Source organism: Apium graveolens, chromosome 7 (genome assembly GCF_009905375.1).
Source record: "Apium graveolens cultivar Ventura chromosome 7, ASM990537v1, whole genome shotgun sequence".
Taxonomy (NCBI): domain Eukaryota; kingdom Viridiplantae; phylum Streptophyta; class Magnoliopsida; order Apiales; family Apiaceae; genus Apium; species Apium graveolens.
Genome location: NC_133653.1, coordinates 253,147,684 through 253,172,928, shown reverse-complemented (window position 1 = coordinate 253,172,928; position 25,245 = coordinate 253,147,684). Strand labels below are relative to the sequence as shown.

General features: G+C 33.6%; 1 protein-coding gene across 1 annotated transcript; it reads left to right on the top strand.

The window, feature by feature from the left end:
• Positions 1-16,908: 16,908 nt before the first annotated feature.
• LOC141670409 (putative E3 ubiquitin-protein ligase WAVH2) lies at positions 16,909-19,090 on the top strand. Its single transcript, XM_074476240.1, has 4 exons — positions 16,909-17,122; positions 17,300-17,871; positions 18,037-18,374; positions 18,453-19,090. Exons 1-4 carry the CDS (start codon positions 17,068-17,070, stop codon positions 18,703-18,705), a joined length of 1,218 nt encoding a protein of 405 aa, XP_074332341.1. The 5' UTR covers positions 16,909-17,067; the 3' UTR covers positions 18,706-19,090.
• The last annotated feature ends 6,155 nt before the right edge of the window (positions 19,091-25,245 follow it).

The window sequence follows — 25,245 nt, the reverse complement described above, 5'->3', positions numbered from 1 at the left end:
TTCATAATGCAAAGCTCATATTAATGCAAATTAGAAACTCCTTTCTAATTTCATACACTCTGGCCAGAGATTCCAGAACTCGCATACTAAGGATAACATAGGATATTCTCTTCCTATACTGGAAGGGGTAGATCCTCTATTGACGTTAACTATCTCTATACACAAATCCCTAGGCCAAGAATAGACCTAATGGATGTCCTTGAGACTAAGGACTATACCAAAGCACAGTTCATTATATATAAGATACCTTTAACGATCTTAAGTCTAAGGACACTTGTACAACTATCACTCAGTGAATAACTATTGACACGTGAGTAATCTCCTTTAGTTGTTCAACTTATCAAGTCATGTTCAGTGAACTTATTCCTAATAAGCACCTACATACCAGCTATAGTGTCACCACACAAATGCCTATGAGAACAGACATCCTCCTGAAGGGAGCAAGCATAGTATGTACCAATCTTTGCGGATCCACTAACATCCGATTAGTTATCCTATGATCAAGAACTGTTTAAGTCCAGAGTTGTCATCTTCTAGATCCCATTATTATTTATCTCATTATAATTCTAGAAGCTTTACTCTAAACTATGGAACATCTTATTTAATACACTTTAAATAGATAAAGCCCATACAAATATAACAAGTCTTTTATTAATTCAAAATGAAATCAAATAGGAATACAAGAAAGTTCTTCCTAACTCATCATACATGATTGGATTTAGGACAAACACTTTCAATCTCCCACTTGAACTAAAGCCAATCACCCTGGTATCTAATACCCATCTTTTCTTTATGACGATCAAAGTGAATCTGAGACAATGACTTTGTGAGTGGGTCTGCTACGTTGTTATGTGTGTCAACTCTCTCAATCTTGACATCTCCTCTTTCAATGATTTCCCTAATCAAATGATAACGTCGCAAAACATGTTTGGAATTTTTATGAGACCTAGGTTCCTTGGCTTGTGCTATTGCTGCGTTGTTATCACAATACAACACAATAGGCTCCTCAATGCTAGGAACAACTCCTAACTCAGAAAAAAATTTCCTCATCCAAACGGCTTCTTTTGCAGCCTCACTTGCAGCTATATATTCCGCTTCCGCTGTGGAGTCAGCCGTTGTAGACTGTTTGGAACTCTTCCAACTAATCGCACCATCGTTCAGAGTAAACACGTACCCTGACATGGATTTGCTATCATCACTTTCTGATTGAAAACTAGAGTCAGTATAACCCTCTATTTTCAACTCAGATCCGCCACCAAAAACAAGAAAAATATCCTTAGTCCTTTGCAAGTACTTAAGGATGTTCTTCACTGCTTTCCAGTGGTCTTCACCTGGATTGGACTGATATCTGCTCGTCACACTGATTGGATAAGCAACATCAGGCCTAGTACATAACATCGCGTACATGATAGATCCTATTGTTGAAGCATAAGGAATCTTACTCATACGCTATCTTTCCTCAGGTGTCTTAGGAGACATCTTTTCAGAAAGGGACACTCCATGGCTCATCGGTATGAGACCACTTTTGGAGTTTTCCATGCTAAACCTTTTAAGCACTTTCTGGATGTATGTACCCTGGGTAAGACCTATCATTCTTCTAGATCTATCTCTATAGATCTTCGTACCGAGAATGTAGGATGCTTCTCCCAAGTCCTTCATAGTGAAGTTCTTCGATAGCCACACTTTGACTGATTGCAGCATCGGTATATCATTTCCTATAAGAAGTATATCATCCACATACAATACAAGAAATGTTACCGCGCTCCCACTAACCTTCTTGTAGACACATGGTTCATCTATGTTTTTGATAAAACCAAACTCTTTGATTGTCTCATCAAAACGGATGTTCCATCTACGAGAAGCTTGCTTTAAACCATATATGGTTCACAGCAGCTTACACACTAGGTGTTCATTTCCCTTAGAAAGAAAACCCTCTGGCTGTGTCATATACACTTCCTCTTCAAGTTTCCCATTGAGGAAGGCCGTTTTCACGTCTATTTGCCAGATCTCATAGTCGTAGTAAGCAGCAATCGCAAGCAAAATCCGAATTGATTTTAACAGGGCTACAGGCGAAAAAGTTTCATCAAAGTCAATCCCTTGTCTTTGTTTGAATCCTTTTTCCATGAGCCTGGCCTTATAGGTCTCTACCTGGCCATCTGCTCCAATCTTTTTTTTGTATACCCATTTGCACTCAATAGGCTTCACACCCTCAAGTGCTTCAACCAAAGTCCATACTTGGTTGGTATACATAGATTCCATTTCGGATTTCATAGCACTTTGCCATTTCTCTGAGTCAACACCATTCATAGCCTCATTATAGGTCATAGGGTCGTCATCATCAATGATTGACAGCTCATTGTCATTCTCAATGAAAAGGCCATAATGCCTCTCAGGTTGGCGAGACACTCTCCCTGACCTACGAATGGGCTGTTCCACAGAAGGTTGTTCAGTCTGAACAGGTGTTTCCACTTGATCCGTAGTAGTTTGTGCTTCTTGAACTTCATCAAGTTCAATTTTGCTCCCACTGTTTCCTTCAAGGATAAACTGCTTTTCCAAGAAGGTAGCATGTCAGGAGACAAACACCTTATGATCGGTGTAAAAGTAATACCCTAAAGTCTCTTTAGGATATCCCACAAAACTACATTTTACGGATCGAGATTCCAACTTATCTGGGTCAACTTTCTTGACATAAGCTGGACATCCCCAAATCTTAACATGTTTAAGACTCGGTTTCCTTTCTTTCCATATCTCATATGGAGTTTTAGGGACAGATTTGGAAGGCACCTTATTCAGTAAATATGCTGAGGTTTCCAATGCATAACCCCACAGGAATACTGGAAGATTCGCATAGCTCATCATGGACCGAACCATGTCTAACAAAGTTCGATTTCTCCTTTCAGATACCCCATTCAACTGTGGAGTATATGGAGGAGTCCACTGGGAGACTATACCATTTTCTTTGAGATAATCTAGAAATACTCCATTCAAGTATTCACCACCTCGATCTGATCGAAGAGTTATAATACTATGTTTGGTTTGTTTCTCCACTTCATGCTTATATTCTTTGAACTTTTCAAAGGCTTCAGACTTGTGTTTCATCAAATACACATATCTGAATCTAGATCGATCATCTATGAAAGTAATGAAGTATGAAAATCCACCCATGGCTTGCGTAGACATTGGTCCACATACATCTGTGTGTACCAATCCTAGCAAATCTGCAGCCCTCTCTCCATGTCCACTAAATGGAGATTTGGTCATTTTACCCAATTGACAAGACTCGCATGTAGGATATGATTCAAAATCAAAGGGGTCAAGTAACCCTTCCTTATGCAATATCCGTAGTCTATTTTCACTAATATGACCAAGTCTGCAGTGCCACAAAAAAATGATATTTTCATCATCCCTTTTTCTTTTATTAGTATGTTCAATTTGTAGTAAATCATGCTCTCCGTCACATACATACAAACCATTATTTAAAATACCACTTCCATAAAGAACGTTATCTCTAAGAATTGAACATTTATTATTCTGAATAACAAACGAAAATCCATCCAAGTCTAACATGGGAATAGAAATAATATTCAACACAATCGAAGGAACAAAATAACAATTATTTAAAACAATGATCTTGCCCGTAGGCATATGTAAATGAAATGATCCTACAGCTTCAGCAGCAACTCTTGCTCCATTTCCCATCCGTAGAATCACCTCCTCTTCCTCAAGAGTCCTACTTCTCCTTAGTCCCTGCAACGAATTGCAAATATGAGAACCACAGGCGGTATCTAATACCCAACTAGAAATTTGATTTAGTGACATATTCACTTCAATCATGAACATACCTGAAGCAGAAGTGGTAGTCTCACTACCCTTCTTCTTCTTAAATTCTGCAAGGTAAACCTTGCAGTTCCTCTTCCAGTGCCCCACCTTGTTACAGTGAAAGCAAACAGCTTTGCTCTTGGGGTCTTCATCTTTTGGTGGAACAGGCTTTTTCTCACCTACTTTCTTCTTCTTGGAAGGGTTCTTCTTCCTTTTCTTAGGATTGGAACCTTCACCAATTAGAAGAACAGAGCTCTTCTTAGGGGGAAAATTCGATTCCGCAGTCTTCAACATGTTGTGGAGTTCAGCCAGGCTGACATCCAACTTATTCATGTGAAAGTTCACAACAAACTGCGAGAACGAACTCGGAAGTGATTGCAAGTCTTGGCTCAGCTCCCCATCAATGGCAAAACCAAGTTGTCCAAGATGTTCAATCAAATTGATCATCTTAAGTACATGGTCATTCACGGATGATCCCTCAGACATCCTACAACCGAACAGCTCATTCGATATCTCATATCGAGTTGTCCTCCCTGCCACATCATACAATTCTTGTAGATGCATAAGGATAGTGTGAGCATCCATATGCTCATGCTGCTTCTGTAGTTTAATGTTCATGGAAGCTAGCATGATGCATTGAGCAACATTTGCATCATCTATCCACTTACGATACACAACATGTTCATCATTATGTGCATCGTTAGCAGGTTCAGTAGGCTTAGGTGAGTCAAGCACATATTCCAGCTTCTCCACCCTGAGAACAATTCTCAAGTTTCGAAGCCAGTCAGCAAAATTAGGACCAGTCAACTTGTGAGCATCTAGTATACTTCGGAGTGATAGTGCAGAAGACATAACGAATATAGTAAATCTGTAAATGATAAACACATAACAACACTTAGCAAATATTCAATTTTATTTCAAAAACACTATATGAATTGGGTCTTTATTCATAAGTGGCCCCCAATAGTTAATCTAATTTATAAACCCCTTAAGTGAAAATTAGGCATTCATAATGCTAGTGGGAATAGGGATCCTACATTCCATTACACAACCTCGGCTGTAGCACGAAATGTCATGTGATGTTCAATAGGCAGACAACTCTTGTCAATTACTTCTTATGTTATTCCCTAATATAATTTTAGCCTCTTGAATAATTGAGTCACGGCTGTAGCACGACAAACTCAATATTCTAAGTCAAGTCTAACCCAACATTTCGTACAATTGAATCAGTCTCCAACGGCCCACGGTTGTAGCACGTAACGACCTTTAGATTCTAATTCAATGTACACATCTCTATGTAATAGACAAGTATTTCTTATTTCGAAATCAAAGCCCTCGGCTGTAGCACGAAACGACAATGATTTAAAAATAAGAACCACTTTCTATCATGTTGGAAGGCTATGACCGACACAAGCCCGTTGTGTCATTGGCCAATTACTACTTGATATTATTTAATTTTAGAGGGATTATATTACGTTACAATCATAATCATATTATAAAGAGATTCTTCCTTTTAAATTAAATATTTCAAATCAATAATCGATAATCAGATGATTCCCAGATCGGGTGGAGCATTGTCAAGAGGCGTCACTTAATAACCCTTTCTTACAGATAGAAATCTGTTGTTGACAGAATCATCCTTTCTCTCAAAATTGAAAATTCATATTTAATTACGTGTTTCATAAACACAAGAATCTCATGATTGTATTCATAATATTATTGTCAAGGCAAGAAATGATTCCTATTCTAGATTTTCTAGAGCACGCCTTATATTGATTTAAGTTCACCTAAATCTATCATCGCATGGTAAACACAGGTATATATCTCATATATAAAAATAAATAAACAAGTAAGCATGCAAGTAATATCATGTCACACATTGATATAATGATGTATGGATTTATTATAGCATTTAAAAGCAATTAAAACAATTAAAATATGCTTTAAAACACTTTCGGGAATATAAACAGTTCAAAACTTTTATATAAAAAATATTTGACCACTCCATTAGATCCGTCTCGGAAAAACGAATCCAACGATATATTGCACGCCCAAAACGGAGTTACGAAACTCCCAAAAAATCAAATTTAATGTGGACATACGGGCTGTAACGCATGTACGTAATGCGTTACACCACTGTTGAGCCATTTACGCGTGTAACGCATTCCGTAAATGCGCAACAGTGTGTAACGCATTCACGGAATGCGCAACACACCCCGCGCGTGTGACTCACGCGCCCGCACAGCCGCAGCAGGTTTTTGCCTCCCTTTTTTTTTCTGCCTGCTAACAGTCCTGCCGCTTGTCTTGTGAACCGTTACAAAAAAAAAAGAAAAATTGTAACCCCCTTTCCTTTTACTCCCTAATTAATAACTCTTTATTAATTTATTATTTTAATTTTATTATTAATAAATCAATTAATATTTAATTAATAAATTAATAAAAATCAAAATAATATGATTTCTTAAATCAGGGAGTAGCAGAAAAAATACCAAAACAGCCATGGGTCCTTGTGCAAATTTTAATCATAATTATTCACATGCATAATTATTCCATGAATTTTAATTAAAACAATTTTTTTAAAAAAAAAAATTCAAAACAAATAATCTACACATCACAAAATATGAAAAAAAAATACCTAGACAATCTACAACACTTGTAGAACCCAGATCAGTAGTCAAAATCTCATGCAAAAATTATTTCGAATTAATTCATAATTAAATCCAAATAAACTTGCAAAAATCATAATAAATCCATACATGCATAAAAAAATCTGAAATTTTTTATATGAATCTCTATATGCAGAACCTAGCTCTGATGCCAATGATGGAATTTACGGATGAGCGGAAGCGTGAAATAACATTTATTCCGTAAAAACCATATACCGCAAATATAGAAAAACGTATAAAAAGGAAAAACTGAGGAATCGAAATCATACCTCGTGAATCGAAGCTTTATAAAAATAGAGTGCTAGCAGTTGCTCCTCAATGTGTGAAGCACTCTACCGGTATCCACCAAGAACAATCCTCTTCGATGAACCTTTTATAAAACCGAACTTTTATAAAATGGAGTTTTGAGAGAGAGAGAGAGGAAGAAGATGGAGGCTAGGGTTTTCACAAAACCAAAGTTGTGTGTTATGTTTTATGAGCCATCCATCTCATTCTATTTATAGGGCTCTCCTAGGGTTTTATAATATATCTTTATATATATTAACCCCCACATTTTATCTTCATAAAATGCTTTAATAATAATTAAAACTATTTTAATCATTATTTCTTTTTTTAACTATTTAGAAAATAATTCTCTCTCTCATTATTTCATCAAAGAAAATATTCTTTTATGGTGTGACCCTGTAGGTTCAATATTATGCCGGTAGTAGAAATAAATAATAATAAACTTTTATTAATTATTTATATGAATATTAAAATTCACTAAATATAATTAACTGATTAATTATATTTATTCTACATCGTGAGTGATGCTTCTCAACATATCGCGACTATCCGGATAATATGAATTCACTGCTTAGAATATCAAGAACCTGTCAGTGACTAGTTACCGTACAATGAATTCCTTCTACCCTTATAATATCCCGATTAAATACAAGGCATGGATCTTGTGTCGAGCCTATCAAATTTAATCATATGATTTCTTATTCATAATGCAAAGCTCATATTAATGCAAATTAGAAACTCCTTTCTAATTTCATACATTCTGGCCAGAGATTCCAGAACTCGCATACTAAGAATAACATAGGATATTCTCTTCCTATACTGGAAGGGGTAGATCCTCTATTGACGTTAACTATCTCTATACACAAATCCCTATGCCCAGAATAGACCTATGGATGTCCTTGAGACTAAGGACTATACCAAAGCACAGTTCATTATATATAAGATACCTTTAACGATCTCAAGTCTAAGGACACTTGTACAACTATCACTCAGTGAATAACTATTGACACGTGAGTAATCTCCATTAGCTGTTCAACTTATCAAGTCATGTTCAGTGAACTTATTCCCTAATAAGCACCTACATACCAGCTATAGTGTCACCACACAAATGCCTATGAGAACAGACATCCTCCTGAAGGGAGCAAGCATAGTATGTACCAATCTTTGCGGATCCACTAACATCCGATTAGTTATCCTATGATCAGGAACTGTTTAAGTCCAGAGTTGTCATCTTCTAGATCCCATTATTATAATCTCATTATAATTCTAGAAGCTTTACTCTAAACTATGGAACATCTTATTTAATACACTTTAAATAGATAAAGCCCATACAAATATAATAAGTCTTTTATTAATTCAAAATGAAATCAAATAGGAATACAAGAAAGTTCTTCCTAACTCATCATACATGATTGGATTTAGGACAAACACTTTCAAAAGATGGTTTAATAAATTAGTTATAAACAAAAACGATGTCTAAACTAGTTTTTAAAAATCTGAAAAAAGAAGCGGAAAGTTTTTTCCCTTGTATATCCCTTATAATTTCTTTCATCCCTTACTCCAATATTTTTCCTCTTTACCTAAATCTCTCACGTCTCTCTCACTCTCAAATCTCACCCTCTCTTTTTGTCGACTCACAAATCTCACCTTTGCAGTAAAACGATTATAGGCCACTTCAAGAAAATGTTCAACAGATATCAGCTCATATATATCACTGCCAATAATACCTAGCGTTAAAGATATTTTTAACATCAGTAAATTCGAAAATGATGTTAAAGACAGTTTTATACATCAGTTATAAACAAAAATGATGTCTAAACTAGTTTTTAAAAATCTGAAAAAAGAAGCGGACAATTTTTCTCCTTGTAATAAAAGCATCCCCTTCAAAAAAATTTCATCCCCAGCTTCAATATTTTCCTTCTTTTCCCAAGTCTCTCCCCTCTCTCTCATTCTCAAATCTTACCTTCTCTCTCTTTCGACTCTCAAAACACACACACACTCACGAAATCAAAACACTCACACAGCTTTTCAAGCTTTGAATCCCAACTTTTCTCTATAAAATTGAAACCCTAGATCTAGAAGTGGTCAATTTGATTTCAATCACACAACCCTAGTTTTTATTTGTGTTGAAAATTGGTGGGTTAATTAATCGAATCGGAAGATTGAGTCATTTCATTATCTTCAAATATAAGCTTATAACACATAATTCAAGATATTGGTCTATCGATTTAAGGTCTTAACAAAAGCATTCAAGATTTTATATTGGGCTAGGCTTTTTAGGATACATGGCTGGGTTGATCAGTTACAATGTCGGGTTAACAAGAGGAAGATACTGGGAGCCGTTGAATTGAGGAGTATTTTGTCTGGTTTAGGTATTACTTTTGTTAAGAGTGGACATGGATTTTTGACCCAGCTTGATTTGTGTTCACCTCTGAGTATCTTGAAGAGCTTGCAAAATTATAGGTAGTTAGTACCTTTCGAATTTACTTTTATTTTTTGAAGTTTGTAAAAAATAGACTTTTCTTTTGTTTGTGTTTGTTGTGGTCATTATAGTTTCAGAGATTTTTGAATTAAATATTAAAACATCAATAATATAATGTTGGGGCTGATTGTGTTATTGTTTAACTATTCTAAAGTAGGCAATGTAACATATACTTGCAACAATAATCATATCGATCGTCAACATTTTTACCTACACAAGAGTTGTGCTCAATTAACTACACACTCGAATTACCATCTGAACAACAAACACTCCCTTGTTCTCGAGCCAACCCGTCCCTCTCGAACAGAGAGAAATTCATCGTATTGGTCACGAGGAGCACACATTAACATTGATGAAGAGGAAAACATTGTTTATTTGTGATGATTTTGGAGACAAAATGTTTGCACACCGTGTGAATTTTGGATCTACGAGAAATGTGCTAAGTCACCGTTGATTATTCCAGATTCTACATATTATCATCATCCTCTTCATCTCGTCTACTCCATTTCGGACACGCATAGCTATTTCGATCAAACATGCAAAATATGCGAAAAGTTAGTTTCAGTAAACCGGTGGCTATACTATTATAACAAATACACCTTTTTCGTGCACATGAATTATGCTTCATAACTTGTTTATCTAGAGTTAGTGCCCTTCATTTGATGTTGATTATTAATTTGTGGTTATCTGTTTCGTGATTTTTTTTGTGCATACTAACCTAAAATTTTTACTATTGATTTTACTCACAGAAATAAGAGAGAGGCAGAGGGCATCGATGATTTTCCTCATCCTAGCGAGGAATCACTTTTTGATCTAATCAAAAACCAGCTAGAAAAGCTCAACCCATGCACTGAAAACTCTGTTGATCCAAGAACAATTAACCATTGGGCTCACAAAAACCATTTGTTAGCTATGCTCCAAGTCTGTACTGAGAAAGATTGCGACGAGGATGATGATGACCGAAAAGTGTTGATTTGTGATGGGTGCATTCAGCCCATAACTAATTCCCACCAGTTTTATTATGCTTGCTTCCAGCGTGGTTATTTTCTCTACTCTTTTGTGCTAATTATTTACCCCTAAAGTTGCCTACACGAGCATCCCCGTTTCACCCCGAGCATGTGTTCCACCTGAGGAAGCCTATAAATTCTATAGTTTGGTCAAATGTGGAATTTGCAGATTTGAAATAAATGGATTATGCTTTGAATGTGAGAGTTGTGACATGAAAATTCTCATTCGTTGTGTATCTATGCCGGCTGATAGAATATAAATCCTTACTCGAACTCGGGCTCGGGTCATTTAGTCTAAACCCGGATTATTCCAGGCCCAGCTCTACCTAGGAGCAATGAAATTAGGATATGAATCCTTACTTGAACCCGGACCTTGGTCACCTAGTCCAAGTTCGGACCACGCCAGGTTTAGCTCTACCCGTGAGCAAAGCAATTCCGTGATCCATATCCCAAAGATCCCAATAAGGGAACAATACGTGAGGCGCAAGCCATGACTAAAGAACTCACGTGATAAATGACAACTATAAATAAATGAGAAGGAGCACTCTCCTGTACTATCCTAATGTTAGGTCCAAAAGGTACGTATAGAGGGGGGGTGAATGTATGTTCTTCGTTTTTCAACAAATAACGCAGCCGATATTGAAACTAAAAATGAAATAAACAAACACAAGAAATTTCTAGGTACGTATGCTTTTATTCAAAGTATAAATAACCGGATGTTTTGCATAAAACTCCAAATACAAAAGATTTGAAGCAACAAGTATAAAAAGAACCAATATAATAAGTTATCCGTTGAATGCTATATACTTATTCATATAAGCTACTCCTTCAACGGATAGATAACTGTGGTTATCCGTTGAATGCTACAAAAGACACTAAATAAATCTACTTAGGTATTTTGGTGAATTATCATCAACACTACAACATATTCCTAACACATTATATATTACTAGTCTGGGTCAATACAAAAACCTATTTTCACGGCTAACAGAAAAGCCAAATCACACAAACCCGGAAACCGGGGGGGGTCTGAACCATATGAACTATAAAATTCTAAACACAGAAACAATTTACAATTAAAATCACAAACTACAATATAGCCAATTCACCTATGTATACATATGTATCTCAAGAACATCAAGAACAAAGACAAGCAACCATCATATACTACTCAATAATAAACAAAAAACAAGTGAACAAAAAACAAGCAAGCAGCCATGACAAATGAAGATCAGCGACAAGCTAATCATAAATCGAGGAAGAAAGAAACAAACTTACGATTTGAGAGCGTTTTGGAAGAAAAAGAAGTAGCAGTAAAATTCTTCAAGCACCTCGACACTGGAAAATCAACAAACCAATGGTAAATTTTTCAAAATGGGAGAGAAAAGAAGAAGGGGCGAAAATTAGGAAATTGGTAAAGTAAAAAAGTGAGCAGGGGGACTCTTTATAGGCAAAGGGGAGGAAGTGAAGCGCCTGCACACGTAGCCACACCCCACTAGCCGAACAATTTATTTACAAAACTATATATACATATAATCATATGTATAAACGACCATTATTTCAAATAATTACTATGTACAGCTGTGTCCTGTTTTTCAAGGGGAAACAATTGTCGAATTCAAATTAGAGGGGAAAATGGACCAGTCGTTACAATTTTCACAGGACTTCAGGGTACAATTTTCACGGTTCTGATAAATATACAATTACGAGAGCTCTTCCATATTTCTGGATTTGTTTATTTAAGTACGATATTATTATTAATTCTTATAAGGGGTCTGTTTAGAGTCCATTTCCATATTTGGGCATAATAGAACGTAAATGACAAAAATTGTTTTAACTGGACTTACTCCTATCATTATTCTCTTATAACGATCAATTCTAAAACTAAAACGGTCGAATTGGCGATCGGTGAAAATCATATTTCTTGCGGTGTAAGTGAACTTTGTTAAATATATACTGATATTAAATTCGGTAATGGACTAATAGTAAATACGATATCTATACTATACTATAATAACCGGGATGGGGTATAATTTGTATTTTGATTGACCCCTCATTTTGGTTATCCCTTTACATCACGACCGTCGGATCTTCTTCATCAAATAATCCGAGCCGTTAGATCTCCATACTAAAAAAATACACTCCACAAGTTCTCAGTTCGAATCCCGTCAACAACAAATATTTATATTATTATTTATAAAAATACATATAAGTTCTAATGTTCGAATCATGTTAACAACGAACATTAGTATAATTATTTTTATAAGGATACGTATTAGTTTTCAGGTTCGAAAGTCACCAAGAACAAATATATACATTATTATTTATGAATAAGACCTCATCAATTATATATTTTTTATACTATTTGAAATTAAATTGATATTATACATAATAAAATATAATTATATAATCATTAATTAGTATTCTAATACTTATATCGAATTTAGTTAGAATTATATAAAATAAAAATTTATAAATATTAATAAAGACATGTGCATCGCACGGGGTGTAAGCTAGTAATTAAACCAAAGTACGTAACATAAGAAATTTAGTAATCTTAGTATTTCAATTTACACTATTTAAAGAGGTTGAAAGTTCTGTTTCTTAAGCACAAAGAAAAAAAAATTGGGAGTTTCCTGTTGATAAAGACAAAGGTGTCGATGTCAAAAAATCAATTTTTTCAAACCCCGCGTCCAAATACTGTTATACGGGTTGTCGGTGGATTTTAGATTATTATATATATTATTTTTATATAATTCAATCTCAATCGGGGTATAAAATCGGGACGTTTTCAAAAAATACACAAGTTGCGATTCTTGTTTTTCTTTTCAGAAATACGGTGCGTGCAATATAAAATTTAACATTTAAAAGCTCATATATATTTAATTTTGTGTAACATCCGCTGCAATTTTATATTCAACTTTTTTCGTATTTTTGAAAAGAAATTTAAAAACATCAATATTTTTTAAAAAAATCTAAAAATAATCACTGAAATTTAGTACGGGCAATGTTAGTATATGTCAATTTTATTTCTATTAAGAGCTATAACATGATGTTGGGATCTTCTTTTGATATCTAAAAAATTTTAGAGTGGCTGGTTAATATAATATCAGGGCTCATTTCCTATTTACTTAATATGGTGTCAGCTCGGTTTAGGGAGGTTATTTAATATTTGTTATTGGTATTGGTATTGATATTTGATATATTTAATTTTGTCAATTATATTATATTAATTTTTGTTATTTATATTGATATTGATATATTTGTTGTCAATTATAGCAATGGTAATGATATTTACATTACAAGAAAACAAATATAAAGTTAAGTGGTATAATATTGACTGAATTCGGTCTAATATATTTGTTGTTGTTAATTATAACGAAATGTATATTATGATTTACAGGGAATGTTAAGTGGTATAATTTCCGGTTGGGATCTTCCACCAACAGATTAATATTTTAGAGCGATTATTTATTTAAAAAATTCCAATACATAAGGCGCGAATTATATACTAACCTAAAACCCATATGATGCACGGATTATTTTTAATATTATACATTTTTTGAATTTAATTTGAAGTGAAAATTTTAACCTATAAAATTTATTTATTAGAAATTTTTTAATAATATGATTTGATAATTATTTTAAATATGCATGTGTATAATTTAGGGAAATTTTATTTTTTAAAGAAATTTCACTGATTGTAAGATTTAATTTTGTTGAGATTCATAGGTGTGTTTACAAAAGATAATTATGTTTTAATTAAAAGATAATTTTTAGCTCACATCAATAGTAAACGAATTATCTTTATTTTTGTGTACCGAACAAATTTAACTAATTATATTGAAATTTATTTTGGTTTAATTTGTTTAAACCCGGATCAATGATGAAAAGTTAATGTATCAATAATAAAAAAATTATGTTAACCCGAATAAAAGTATATATTATTTTATTTTATCAGGTATAGTTATTTTCTTATTTTAATTTTGATTTATCATGAATCAATTATATATTTTTTTAGCCTAGATGAATAACATGTATTTATTTAATTGAGTCCTACGCAATTATGCTGATTAAGGAATCATCTCCGTTTTCATTTTATTAAAATAGTTTTGAATATTACGGAAAATGAAAAAACCATTAACTATATAAACCCAAACATTCCCCACATTCCCCACACGATCAAACTTTTAGTATTTCGGCTATTTGGGTCGGATCTTAGTTATCCCACAATCATAAACCTACATTATACCTAACAAAAAATTAGGTTGACTTTAATTTTATCTTAACGCCATCAATAATATAAAAGTTACCATTAGTTTGAATTTAGTTTTAGTTTTAGCGTAGGTCAATAATATACATTATTTTATTTTAGCTTTAGTCCCGTTATATCAACCATCTAATTACATTTATTTAATTTTTAATTTTATTTTAGCTCTGGTTAAATATTATTTTGTTTTTAGTCGAATTGATAACATATTTTGTTTTATTCTTATGACATTATAGTGACCAACACATTATGTTGTAGCCCGGTTTGATAATATTATTTTTAGCTAGATTGGTAGTATTTATTATAGTTTTATCCGGAGGTAGCAAATTTTTATTTTAGTCTCACACCAATCAAGTCCAACTAATTATATTTAGTTTTTTTTTGTTTAATTTTTTTATTAGTCCGGAATGAATATTATTATGTTTTAGACCAAATTGATAATCAATATAATTTTATTTTAGTCGGATGACATTATATCTGCCAAACAAATTTACTTAATTACGGTGACCAGGCCGACTAACAACCAAACTTTCAATATTTTTAATTTTATTTTAGTTCTGGTTAAATATTATTTTATTTTAAGCCGAATAGATAACATATTTTATTTTGTTCTGATGACATTATATCGATTAACGCATTATGTTGTAGTCCGGTTTGATAAAATATTTTTTAGCCAAATCAGTATTATTTATTATATTGATGTAAACCAAATACAGCTAATTAAATTTTGTTTTTGTTTAATTTCATTTTAGACCAGAATAAATTTTATTATGTTTTAGACCGAATTGATAATATGTATAATTTTATTTTAGTCTGATGATAATATATCCGCCAAACGAGTTTATATACAATTTATTTTATTTTAGCTCGTTTATTTTTTTTATTTTAGCATGATGACATTATATCAACCAAACGAATTTACTTTCAAATTTTTATCAGTATTTATTAATTTATTTTAATCCGAGGCTGTAAATCCAACTAATTGTACGTAATTTATTTTTATTTTTTATTTAGAATTGGATCAATAGTACTCCCTTTGTTTCATTTTAATAGTCGTTTGACTTTTCTACACTCATTTCTAGGTGCTTTGACCGCATAGTTAAAATAATAATTTTTAAAATTTTCTTTCCCTCAATAAAAATATATAACTAAAACTTTTATTTACAAAAAGAAAATTTTAAAAATGATAATTTTTACTATGCGGTCAATGTATCGTGAGATGTGTGCAGAAAAGTCAAGCGACAGATAAAATGAAACAGAGGGAGTATAATTTTATTTAATATTATATTATTTAAATCAAAACCATTAGACATATTACAATTCTATTTTTATTTATATAATTATAGTGTGAATATGAATCTATTTATGAGAGAGATTTATTTTAATAATTACTATAATTACGATGATCAGGCTGACTACTAACCAAACTTTTATTGTTTCGTCTTTAATATAATAGTATATATATATATATATATAAGCGTATGGGACTTCTTGTCTAAAATTTTGGTTCCGTAACGCCAACACAATCTCAACCGTTGATCTGATATAATTAAAAATATCTGATTACCTTGGTTCACAGGCTATTACGTGAGCGCGTAGGGTTTACCCGGTACGCACCGAAGGGTAGCGGCTGCGGGTTACCTACGATAAAAGAAGAAGAAGTATATTTTTAATACAATCATAAATATAAAATGATTATATTCTTCTAATATTATTCAAACACTAATTACGATAGAACATCATAATATAATTATATACGGAATGTGATATAATGATACAATAGTAGGTAGACTATGAATATATCTTATACTATATATAGTTGTAATTCAATTACTAATTGTAATTTTTTGATATATACATATTTGTTACAGCAATATTATAACAAACTATGAAAAATAAAAATAATTATGCAACAATGTTATGAATAACGATATATATATATATATATATATATATATATATATTACAAAATTTAAAAAATAAAATTATAAATAAAAAGATAAAAAAGTTAATTTTAAAAAACCTTGCATCTCATGGACTATAAGTTAGTGAATACTAAAAAATGTGGTTAATTTTTTTTTTTAAACTAAGCTTAGATGTCTTGTAATGATTAATAGTTGATAATAATCCGTGTCAAACAGGGTTCCGATTTTTATAAATTTAAATTTATTAATAACCCTTGCGAAATATATATATCGAGACTTAAATATTAATGTCAAATATTAATTAGTACTGGTAGAAAATTGATGAGCCCGGATGAGTGTGTGTAAGGATGAGAGCGTATAATAAATAAATATTATTAAAATATGTAGTTAATTTTATAGAGAATTGAAAATGAAAAAAGTCGGACTAAATAAATAAATCTTATATGTGTTTGTAGAAAATCAAACCCAAATTTTTGAAAATTAATTAAGATGAATATCAAAATGTGTTACTTTTGTGTCATAGGTTTGTTTACGGTCTAATCGCCGTCAAGAGTTGCAGTTTAGTAAACATTCTGCAGTTAATTATAGTCTCTCCTCTTGTTATCTCGGTAGTATGGCGACGTTCAGCGACGATGAGCAAATATCTGGATGCCAAAACAAGGCTGCAGGTTTATCTTGTTTTGCAATATATATAACTCATGTTTTCTTTTAGCACACTGTAACTATATTTAGCTCAATATCTTCATGTATGCTTGCTTCATTAATATAGTAACAGTATCAGATATGTGATCTAGATGATGGTTAACTGAAGATAGCAAGTTAACGTTCTACATGTATTTATCTAGGACTCGAAAACGAATTCACAGTAGGAAAAGCTAAGTTCAAAATCACCAACCCTCCCAATACACCGCTGGAAGAAAGCAAACTGAAAGTGCTGGTGGAGCTGATAGGCAAAGCACGAGCCAAAGAAAGATGCGGACTCGATCTTGTCATCGTCTTAGATTTCACTTCTATCAGGAACAAACCAGATGGTTTGCGGATTCTGAAGAAAGCAACTGAGTTGGTGATCAAGACTCTTAGCCCCATTGACCGTGTATCGATCGTCACTTTGTCTAGCACTGCAAATAGGATGTGTGCACTGCGACAGATTAATCAAGAATCCCTGGAGGATATCATAAATCTGGTGAACGGTATAACTCCAGATATTGGCGGGGCAAATATCTCTGACGGCCTTGAGATGGCTTTGCAAGTGCTCAATGGCCGAAGATTTACAGAAAGCCGTTCGGTTGGCATCATTTTAATGTCGAATAGTGACCAGAATAGGGGTGGGAATGCTACCAAGGTTGAGGTCGGGTGTGTTCCCGTCTACACTTTTAGTTTTGGCACAAGCGACAAAAAATCTCCGACAATGCCACATGTATGTATAATGAGTAGCTGCATCCATATATAATTCATTCTTTATTCAATAAATTAAGTACCTGTCTTTTTATGTTCACTATTTGCCTACCAAAATAATCTTAATCTGGATCGGTAGTATTGATTTCACAAGTTTTCACATCTTTTTGTTCAATTGGTTGGCCAGGTGCTGGAAGCTATTGCAAGGAACAGCAATGGAGGAACGTTCACTGATGTTCGAAATACTGAGGAGTTGAGCGTTGTATTTGCCCAATGTTTCGCGATGCTCTTGACAGTGGCTGTAAAGGGTTTAAAGCTCATCATGTCACCAGAAAACATGTCAATAATTGAGAATGTTAATGCAGGTGATTATGAACAGTCTAGGGACGACTCAGCGGTAACTGTTACGTTTGGTGATCTGTATGACAATGAAACACGACAAGTTATTGTTGACCTTATTCTTCCTCCTGTTACTCGAAACAGAATGGTTAGAACACACGTTCTTCAAGTATCTTACTTATACAGGTGACATACATTAAATAAGTTCATTTACATTCAGGTTTATAATTATGTTATAGACATGCAATTTTTAATTTTGTACAGCAACAAACTGGGGAACAAAGAACTGAAATGCCCCCAGACCCCTTTCCTATTCGCAAGCACAAAGCGATTGGGTCGGACTATGCAGACTGGGCTGTTGCGAAAGCGAACATGTCGGATTATTCAGCCTTCACAATATATGAAGATAAAGAGAAATAGAGTTTGTAGTAGTAAAGTAACTACTAAACCCCGTTCGAAGATCTATTATGAACGCCCAGGTTTCACCACTAGAGATGATGCAAATGAACAGCATTGAGCTTTCCAATTCACGTGTGGACTTTCTGTATGGCCAATGCAAACTGACTCGTCCCGCATGAGTTTGTTTCCTCGTTTGTTTGGTGATTGCCAGATTTTTTACATTACTCTATTTTAGACCTGGCAAATCATTTCATTAGTGTCATTTTATGTCATGTCCAAAATTCTCAGATATATTCGTTTTTCGACTTGTCAACAGGGCGGGCCACACCCACTAGAATTAAGTTTACTCTATTGTACCCAAGAGGGCCACACCACACCTACGGTATTAGCTGTGCCGGCAAGTTGATAATTTGTTTTGTTGAAAAATGTAATGTTCACTACATAAAACGATTTAATTATTTGTTTATTTATTTTCAAAATAATTTCTTGTTTGCATTGTAGGACACAATTTCAGTCTAATAAACAATTGCTGTAGTATTCATCAATATGTTCTTATTATTATTACAAACTAAAATTGTAATATTCAACATTGAAATATACTAGACATATCAAATTTCATATAAAAAATTTACAAAATAAAAAATATGACTAAAATGATGCAAAATAATGTCTAACTAGACTATATACCTCTTCTAATAAGGAAAAACAAGTGTTTTGATACATAAATGCATGGTTCTAAAGATTCCCGATTTTAACGATTAATTTTCGATTAATCGTCTGAAAATCACGTGACCGTCTGATTTTTGAAATCCGATTTATTTCTATGTTATTTTCTTGATCGGTATATTGTGAATAAATTATTATATATAATATAAAATTTTAATAAAATTTAAATGACTATAAATTATATATATGATAAATATACGTTAACTTATAAATTACTCCTAAAATAAGGATATAAAATTAAATATAATTTTAAATATAAAATGCATCAATTTTTTCTCCGATTAATTATTTCATTAATCTCCGATTTCTCGCTTAATCCTAACTTAATAACTCCACTGATCACTTTCGATTTCCCATTATTATAAATTGATAAGATGTGATCGCAAGTTTCTTGCTGTACTTCAAATTATTCGTTTTATATTTCCAATTTTTCTTGATTACTGTACATTTACTCTGGTCTGTTTCACATCTTCTGACAATGACCCAAGGTAAGTAGCATTAACTCTGGGCACACACAAACTTCAATGCATAATTCAATTGTCCAAAAACACATTTGTTGTCATGCACCGTCCTCAGATAGGATTGAAACAGAAGCTCACATCAAATTATTGTTCACTCATGGGATATTTTGCTGTACACATAAAAGTTTCACTATTTTGACAACTTGTGCAAATAATGACCAAGTCTTGATTATCACGAGTATCTACAGTGTAGAGCAGTGTTTTGAAAATTAATTAGTCGGGGTACTTCGATCTAAGTATTCGTTTTTAATTTCTTATCATATTTTATTTTCAAGTAATTAGGTTCAAAATAAATTTTATCAAACCCAAGTTTCATTTTTTCAATTTTTTTTTTTACAAAAACTATCCCAAGCAAGATCAAAAAATTATATATATCTTTGCTTCTTTTTCATAAAGTATTGATATTTATTAAAATAAATTTTTATTAAAACTTCTGTGTGATTATTTTGTTCAAAATTATCAAACAAGCTATTTATATAAAATATTTCGCACAATATGTGTTTTTTAATTTATCCGTAATCTCTAAATTTTTATATAGTCAAGGTCTCCCCAAAAATTAAGCCAGCACGTGGTTACCATCATTTTGTTACCATGAGTTTACCTACCATGGGTATGGTTAGCAAAACCGAACCAAAAATCGAAACCAGATTGTTAAAAATCGGACAAAACTGGACAAAATCGTGTCAAGGAATCAGTTACTCTAAAATCGACGAAATCGTGTCAAGGAACCAGTTACTTTAAAACCTGAAGGTGTTAGAGAATGGCCATTTCCACATTCCCCCTCACTCGAAAGCCCATTTATGGGTCGAAGTGTGGATCACGGGCGCCCATCTTTGGAGTATAAATTTGTCTTTCGCGTCCCTTAGTAGGAATCGAACTTAAGTCCTTTGTCAGCCTGAGCTCTGATACCATGTCAAGGAACCAGTTACTCTAAAACCTCGAAGTTTTAGAGAATGACCCTTTTCAGGATCTTATATTATTCTAACACATTGTTAGTGCTAGAATGGACTTAGTGCTAGCTGTAGTGACAGCTGTAATTCTGTTAGTTTTGGTCAACTTAGGTTGACTTGCTTTCTGTATAAATACAAAACTAGTACCGGTGCTCTGTAACTTTTGTATACATAAAACGTTTCATTCATTTCCTGTCATTTTCTAATTTTTATTGAACTGCTTGTTACCACTAGAGATGATGCAAATGAACAGCATTGAGCTTTCCAATTCACGTGTGGACTTTCTGTATGGCCAATGCAAACCGACTCATCCCACATGAGTAGGGCTGTAAACGAACCGAACTCGGACGAACTCGAACAAACATTTTACGAACACGAACAAAAATATTACGAACCGAACAATGTTCGTTAATATTTTCCAACGCATTTCTCTGTCTGAACTCGAGTTCGGTTAATTTTGAACCGAACACGAGTTGTTCGCGAACTAACCGAACCGAACTCGAACCCAAATCGAGTTCGGTCAGCTCGTTAAATTATTAATATATATATATATATGATTTTTGGGCCTCAGATTAGTATAAGCCCAATTCAATTCAAACAAGTAAGTTAGTAAACTAAAACAAAAACGTTTCTGGCCCATTAAAATTAATAAATAAATCAAGTTTATTATTATACAATCAAAAACTCAAGATATACATACAATTACAAATACAATCGACCTCGACCTCGATGAGACGACGACTGCTGTCACTCTACAATTGAATTGAATCCGTCTTTGAAGACAACTAGACAAGGGTGTTTGTACAATCAATTCATAATCCTCAGAGCAACTTCAAGCTTCTTCCTTAATCAGGTACGATTAGGGTTTCACATAAAAGAAATTTGGTATGCTCCAATTGATACACTTGAAGGCTACTTGTTTATCAGTTTATGGATTGTTTTTTTATCTCGGTCCATTTGGTATGCTTCACATAAACGAATCTTTGAATCTTGTCTATATATTTACACCTAATTTCGATTTTGGGGAACTTTTTATATACATACTGTTTATATATGTGCAACAGTTGTAGTACTTAGTTCAGTATTGTAAAAGTTTTGGGTGTTTTTTAGGTCTGTACCTAAATATATGTGTTAATATTTGTTTGTTTAACTTTAAATGCATGCGTAGTAGTTAAATATGTCACCGGGCCCTGCTGTGAAGGCGAAGAAAGGAAAAAGAATGTTTCAGATAGAAATCACTCCGGAGAATGCTGAATATCAAGAAAATGAGGATATTGAAAGAAGTCTCGGAGATGAAACTCCTTCGGATGACAGTGGTGAACAAGAAGAGATATCTGTTAGGAAAAGAAAAAGAGGTGATGGAATCTCAATTCCAGATGCATCATTTAAAGACAAGTCTGAGCAAACTGAAGCTACTGCTAATCCATATGCTAAAAGACAGAGGAAGAAGAAATCTGCATCCTGGCAGTACTTAGATGAAGTTATCACTACTGGAAATGAAGCTGACAAACTTTCCCGTGTATGCTTATCTTCTTGGTCTAATTCAAATACATCCCTGATTATGTAACCAAAACCTTATCATTGTCGACCTCTCTTTACAATTAACTTTCTTTTTTTGCTAAATGTCTATACCTCGTACTTTTGCCTTTTGTTTTCTTTCATATTACCTCATCAAATTGCATGTTTTCATACTGATGTATAGTCTTAGTCATTACTGTCACTGAAATGCCCTAAATCTGGTTAAGTTATTTGCTCGAATGCTAATATTATTCTGGGAATCCATCATCTAATAATGACATGCTTTTTATACATTTGTGCAGGTTTTCAAATTTTCAAGATTGAGAATGTCTGAGTCTGACTAAATCTAAATGTGCATATTTTGCTTGTATTCATGGACTGGGAGCCTGAGACTGTTGCCTGTGGCTTTACTTTAGTTTACTTTCTAAATTCTAATTTTGCTTAACTAGTTAACTTTGATTAAGAATTCAAGATTCAAGAATCAAGACCTTAAGTACTCTGTACTCATTTTGTATTTTGTGTATTTATCATGTACTTATTCCAGTTTCAGTACTTAGGTTTAAATTGTTAAGTTAATCTATACTTTCTGAATTATGATTTTTTTACCTTTTCTCGAACAAACTCGAGCTTAACAAACTCGAGTGGAACTCGAGCGAACTCAAGTCGAACTACGAGTCGAACACGTGTTCGTTCGTTAAGCTTAACGGACAAGAATATATGTTCGAACTCGAGTTCGTTATACTATCGAACCGAGCTTATCGAACTCGAACTCGAGCGAACTCGAGCGAGCTTAACGATCAGCTCGGTTCATTTACAGCCCTACACATGAGTTTCCTCGTTTGTTTGGTGATTGCCAGATTTTTTACGTTACTCTATTTAAGACCTGGCAAATCATTTCATTAGTGTCATTTTGTGTCGTGTCCAAAATTCTCACATATATTCCTTTTTGGACTTGTCAACAGGGTGGGCCACACCCACTAGAATTAAGTTTAATATATTGGACCCACAAGGGGATCCCGCCACACCTACCAGTATTATCTGTGCCGGCAAGTTAATAATTTGTTTTGTTAAAAATGTAATGTTAACTACGTAAAACCATTTAAATATTTGTTTGTTTATTTTCATTTTCATTTTTTGTTTTGCATTGTAGGACACAATTTCAGTCTAATAAACAATTGGGGGAGTCTTTATTAATATGTTCTTATTGTGACAAACAAACTAAAATTGTCATATCAACATTGAAAAATACTAGAAATATCAAATTTCATATAAAAATTCTACAAAGTAAAAAATATGACTAAAATGGTGCAAAATAATGTTTAAATGGACTATATACCTCTTGTAATAAGGAAAAACATGTGTTTTGGTACTTAATGTCATCCCAAGTTTCTTACTGTACTTAATTACTTAGTTAGTTTATAATTATTCGTTTTTATATTTCCATTATTTCCTGTTTACTGTACATCTACTCTGCTAGTATTTCACATCTTCTGACAATGACCAAAGGGAGGCAGCATTAACTCTTGGCACAAACTATTACATGTATTATCCAAGTGTACAGCAACAACTCAGGACACGACCCAGTCAATAACAACAGAACAGATTGGAAGAATTCATGTCCTACAATCTGGGAACCTTATCACTAAATTCCTGCAGCTACATATTAGTTATTTGTATACACGTATCTTTTAGTTTATCACTTAGTTAAAACTTATCTTTATCACTTGTTGTATTTATCATTTTACTCCTATATATTCCCAGCTGTAACATATCAATAAATTTAACTTGTATCAATACGATACTTAAGTTTTACATGGTATCAGGTTTCTTGTGCTAGTCTCTATCATCATCATGGTCAATTCTCAGCCTACTTCTCCTCACAATCCGAACGACACTGTTACGGATATTTCAACGCAGAGCAACTCAGTCCAGAGCAATTTTAAGAAAATTGATATGTACCTTATACATCCATCAGATAGCCCAGCCACTGTTTTTTATCAACCGCTGCTTCAAGGAGACAATTATACTTCCTGGCAAAGAGGTATTTCCAAGGCATTAAATGCCAAAGGTAATCTTAGCTTTGTCGATGGGACTCTTCCCCGTCCCTCTGATCCAGTTGAGTTGCAAACATGGAAACGTTACGATGATTTAGTTTGTAGTTGGATTCTTAATTCGGTACAGCCTGATATTCGCTCTAGCTGCCCCTATGCAGACTGCGCTCTCACGATTTGGAAAGATCTCCAAACTCGTTTTTCTCAGTCCAATGGTCCTAAACTCTATCAACTCAGGACATCTATTTCTAACCTCAAACAAGAGGATATGTCAGTCACAGCCTATTTCACAAAACTAAAATCTTTATGGGATGAGTTTGATTCCATCTCTCCTGCTGAGAAATGTATTTGTGGTGCTAGTAAGCTTCTCATTGAACGTCTTGCTCGTGACCGCGCCATGGAATTTATGCAGGGTCTTCATGATCGTTTCTCTCAAGTACGCAGTCAAATCTTGTTGCTGGAACCCACTCCTTTCTCTGACAAAATTTTTAATTTAGTTAAACAAGAGGAAGTACAGCAGTTTATCAATCAGACTACTGCACCTGCCATTGACTCTGCTGCACTTCAGATTCATGGGCCATCTAGCAGACCTGTTCGTGCACATAACAACAAGCGCCAACGACCTTTTTGTGATCATTGTAATCGTTATGGGCATACCAAAACAACTTTCTATCAGATTCATGGTTACCTATCAAAGTCAGTTCAGGCCCCCAACTCTTTTGGTCGCACTTCTCCTTCTCCTGTACTACCTTCCGTTGCTGCAATTTTGCCACATCCAGCCAGTGCTAGCATTGCAAATGCTGCTACTGGAACTCCAATCTTCACCCAAGATTAGTACAACAGGATCCTTGCTTTGATTGATCCACCATCACTTGATGATGTGAATTCTCCC

What these genes read in the sequence shown, in the direction of transcription:
- LOC141670409 (XM_074476240.1), top strand. Translation starts at nt 17,068, where the DNA reads ATGGCGACGTTCAGCGACGATGAGCAAATATCTGGATGCCAAAACAAG. An exon ending in ATGCCAAAACAAGGCTGCAG is followed by an intron (nt 17,123 to 17,299) that starts GTTTATCTTGTT and finishes GTATTTATCTAG; the next exon opens with GACTCGAAAACGAATTCACA. An exon ending in AATCTCCGACAATGCCACAT is followed by an intron (nt 17,872 to 18,036) that starts GTATGTATAATG and finishes TTGGTTGGCCAG; the next exon opens with GTGCTGGAAGCTATTGCAAG.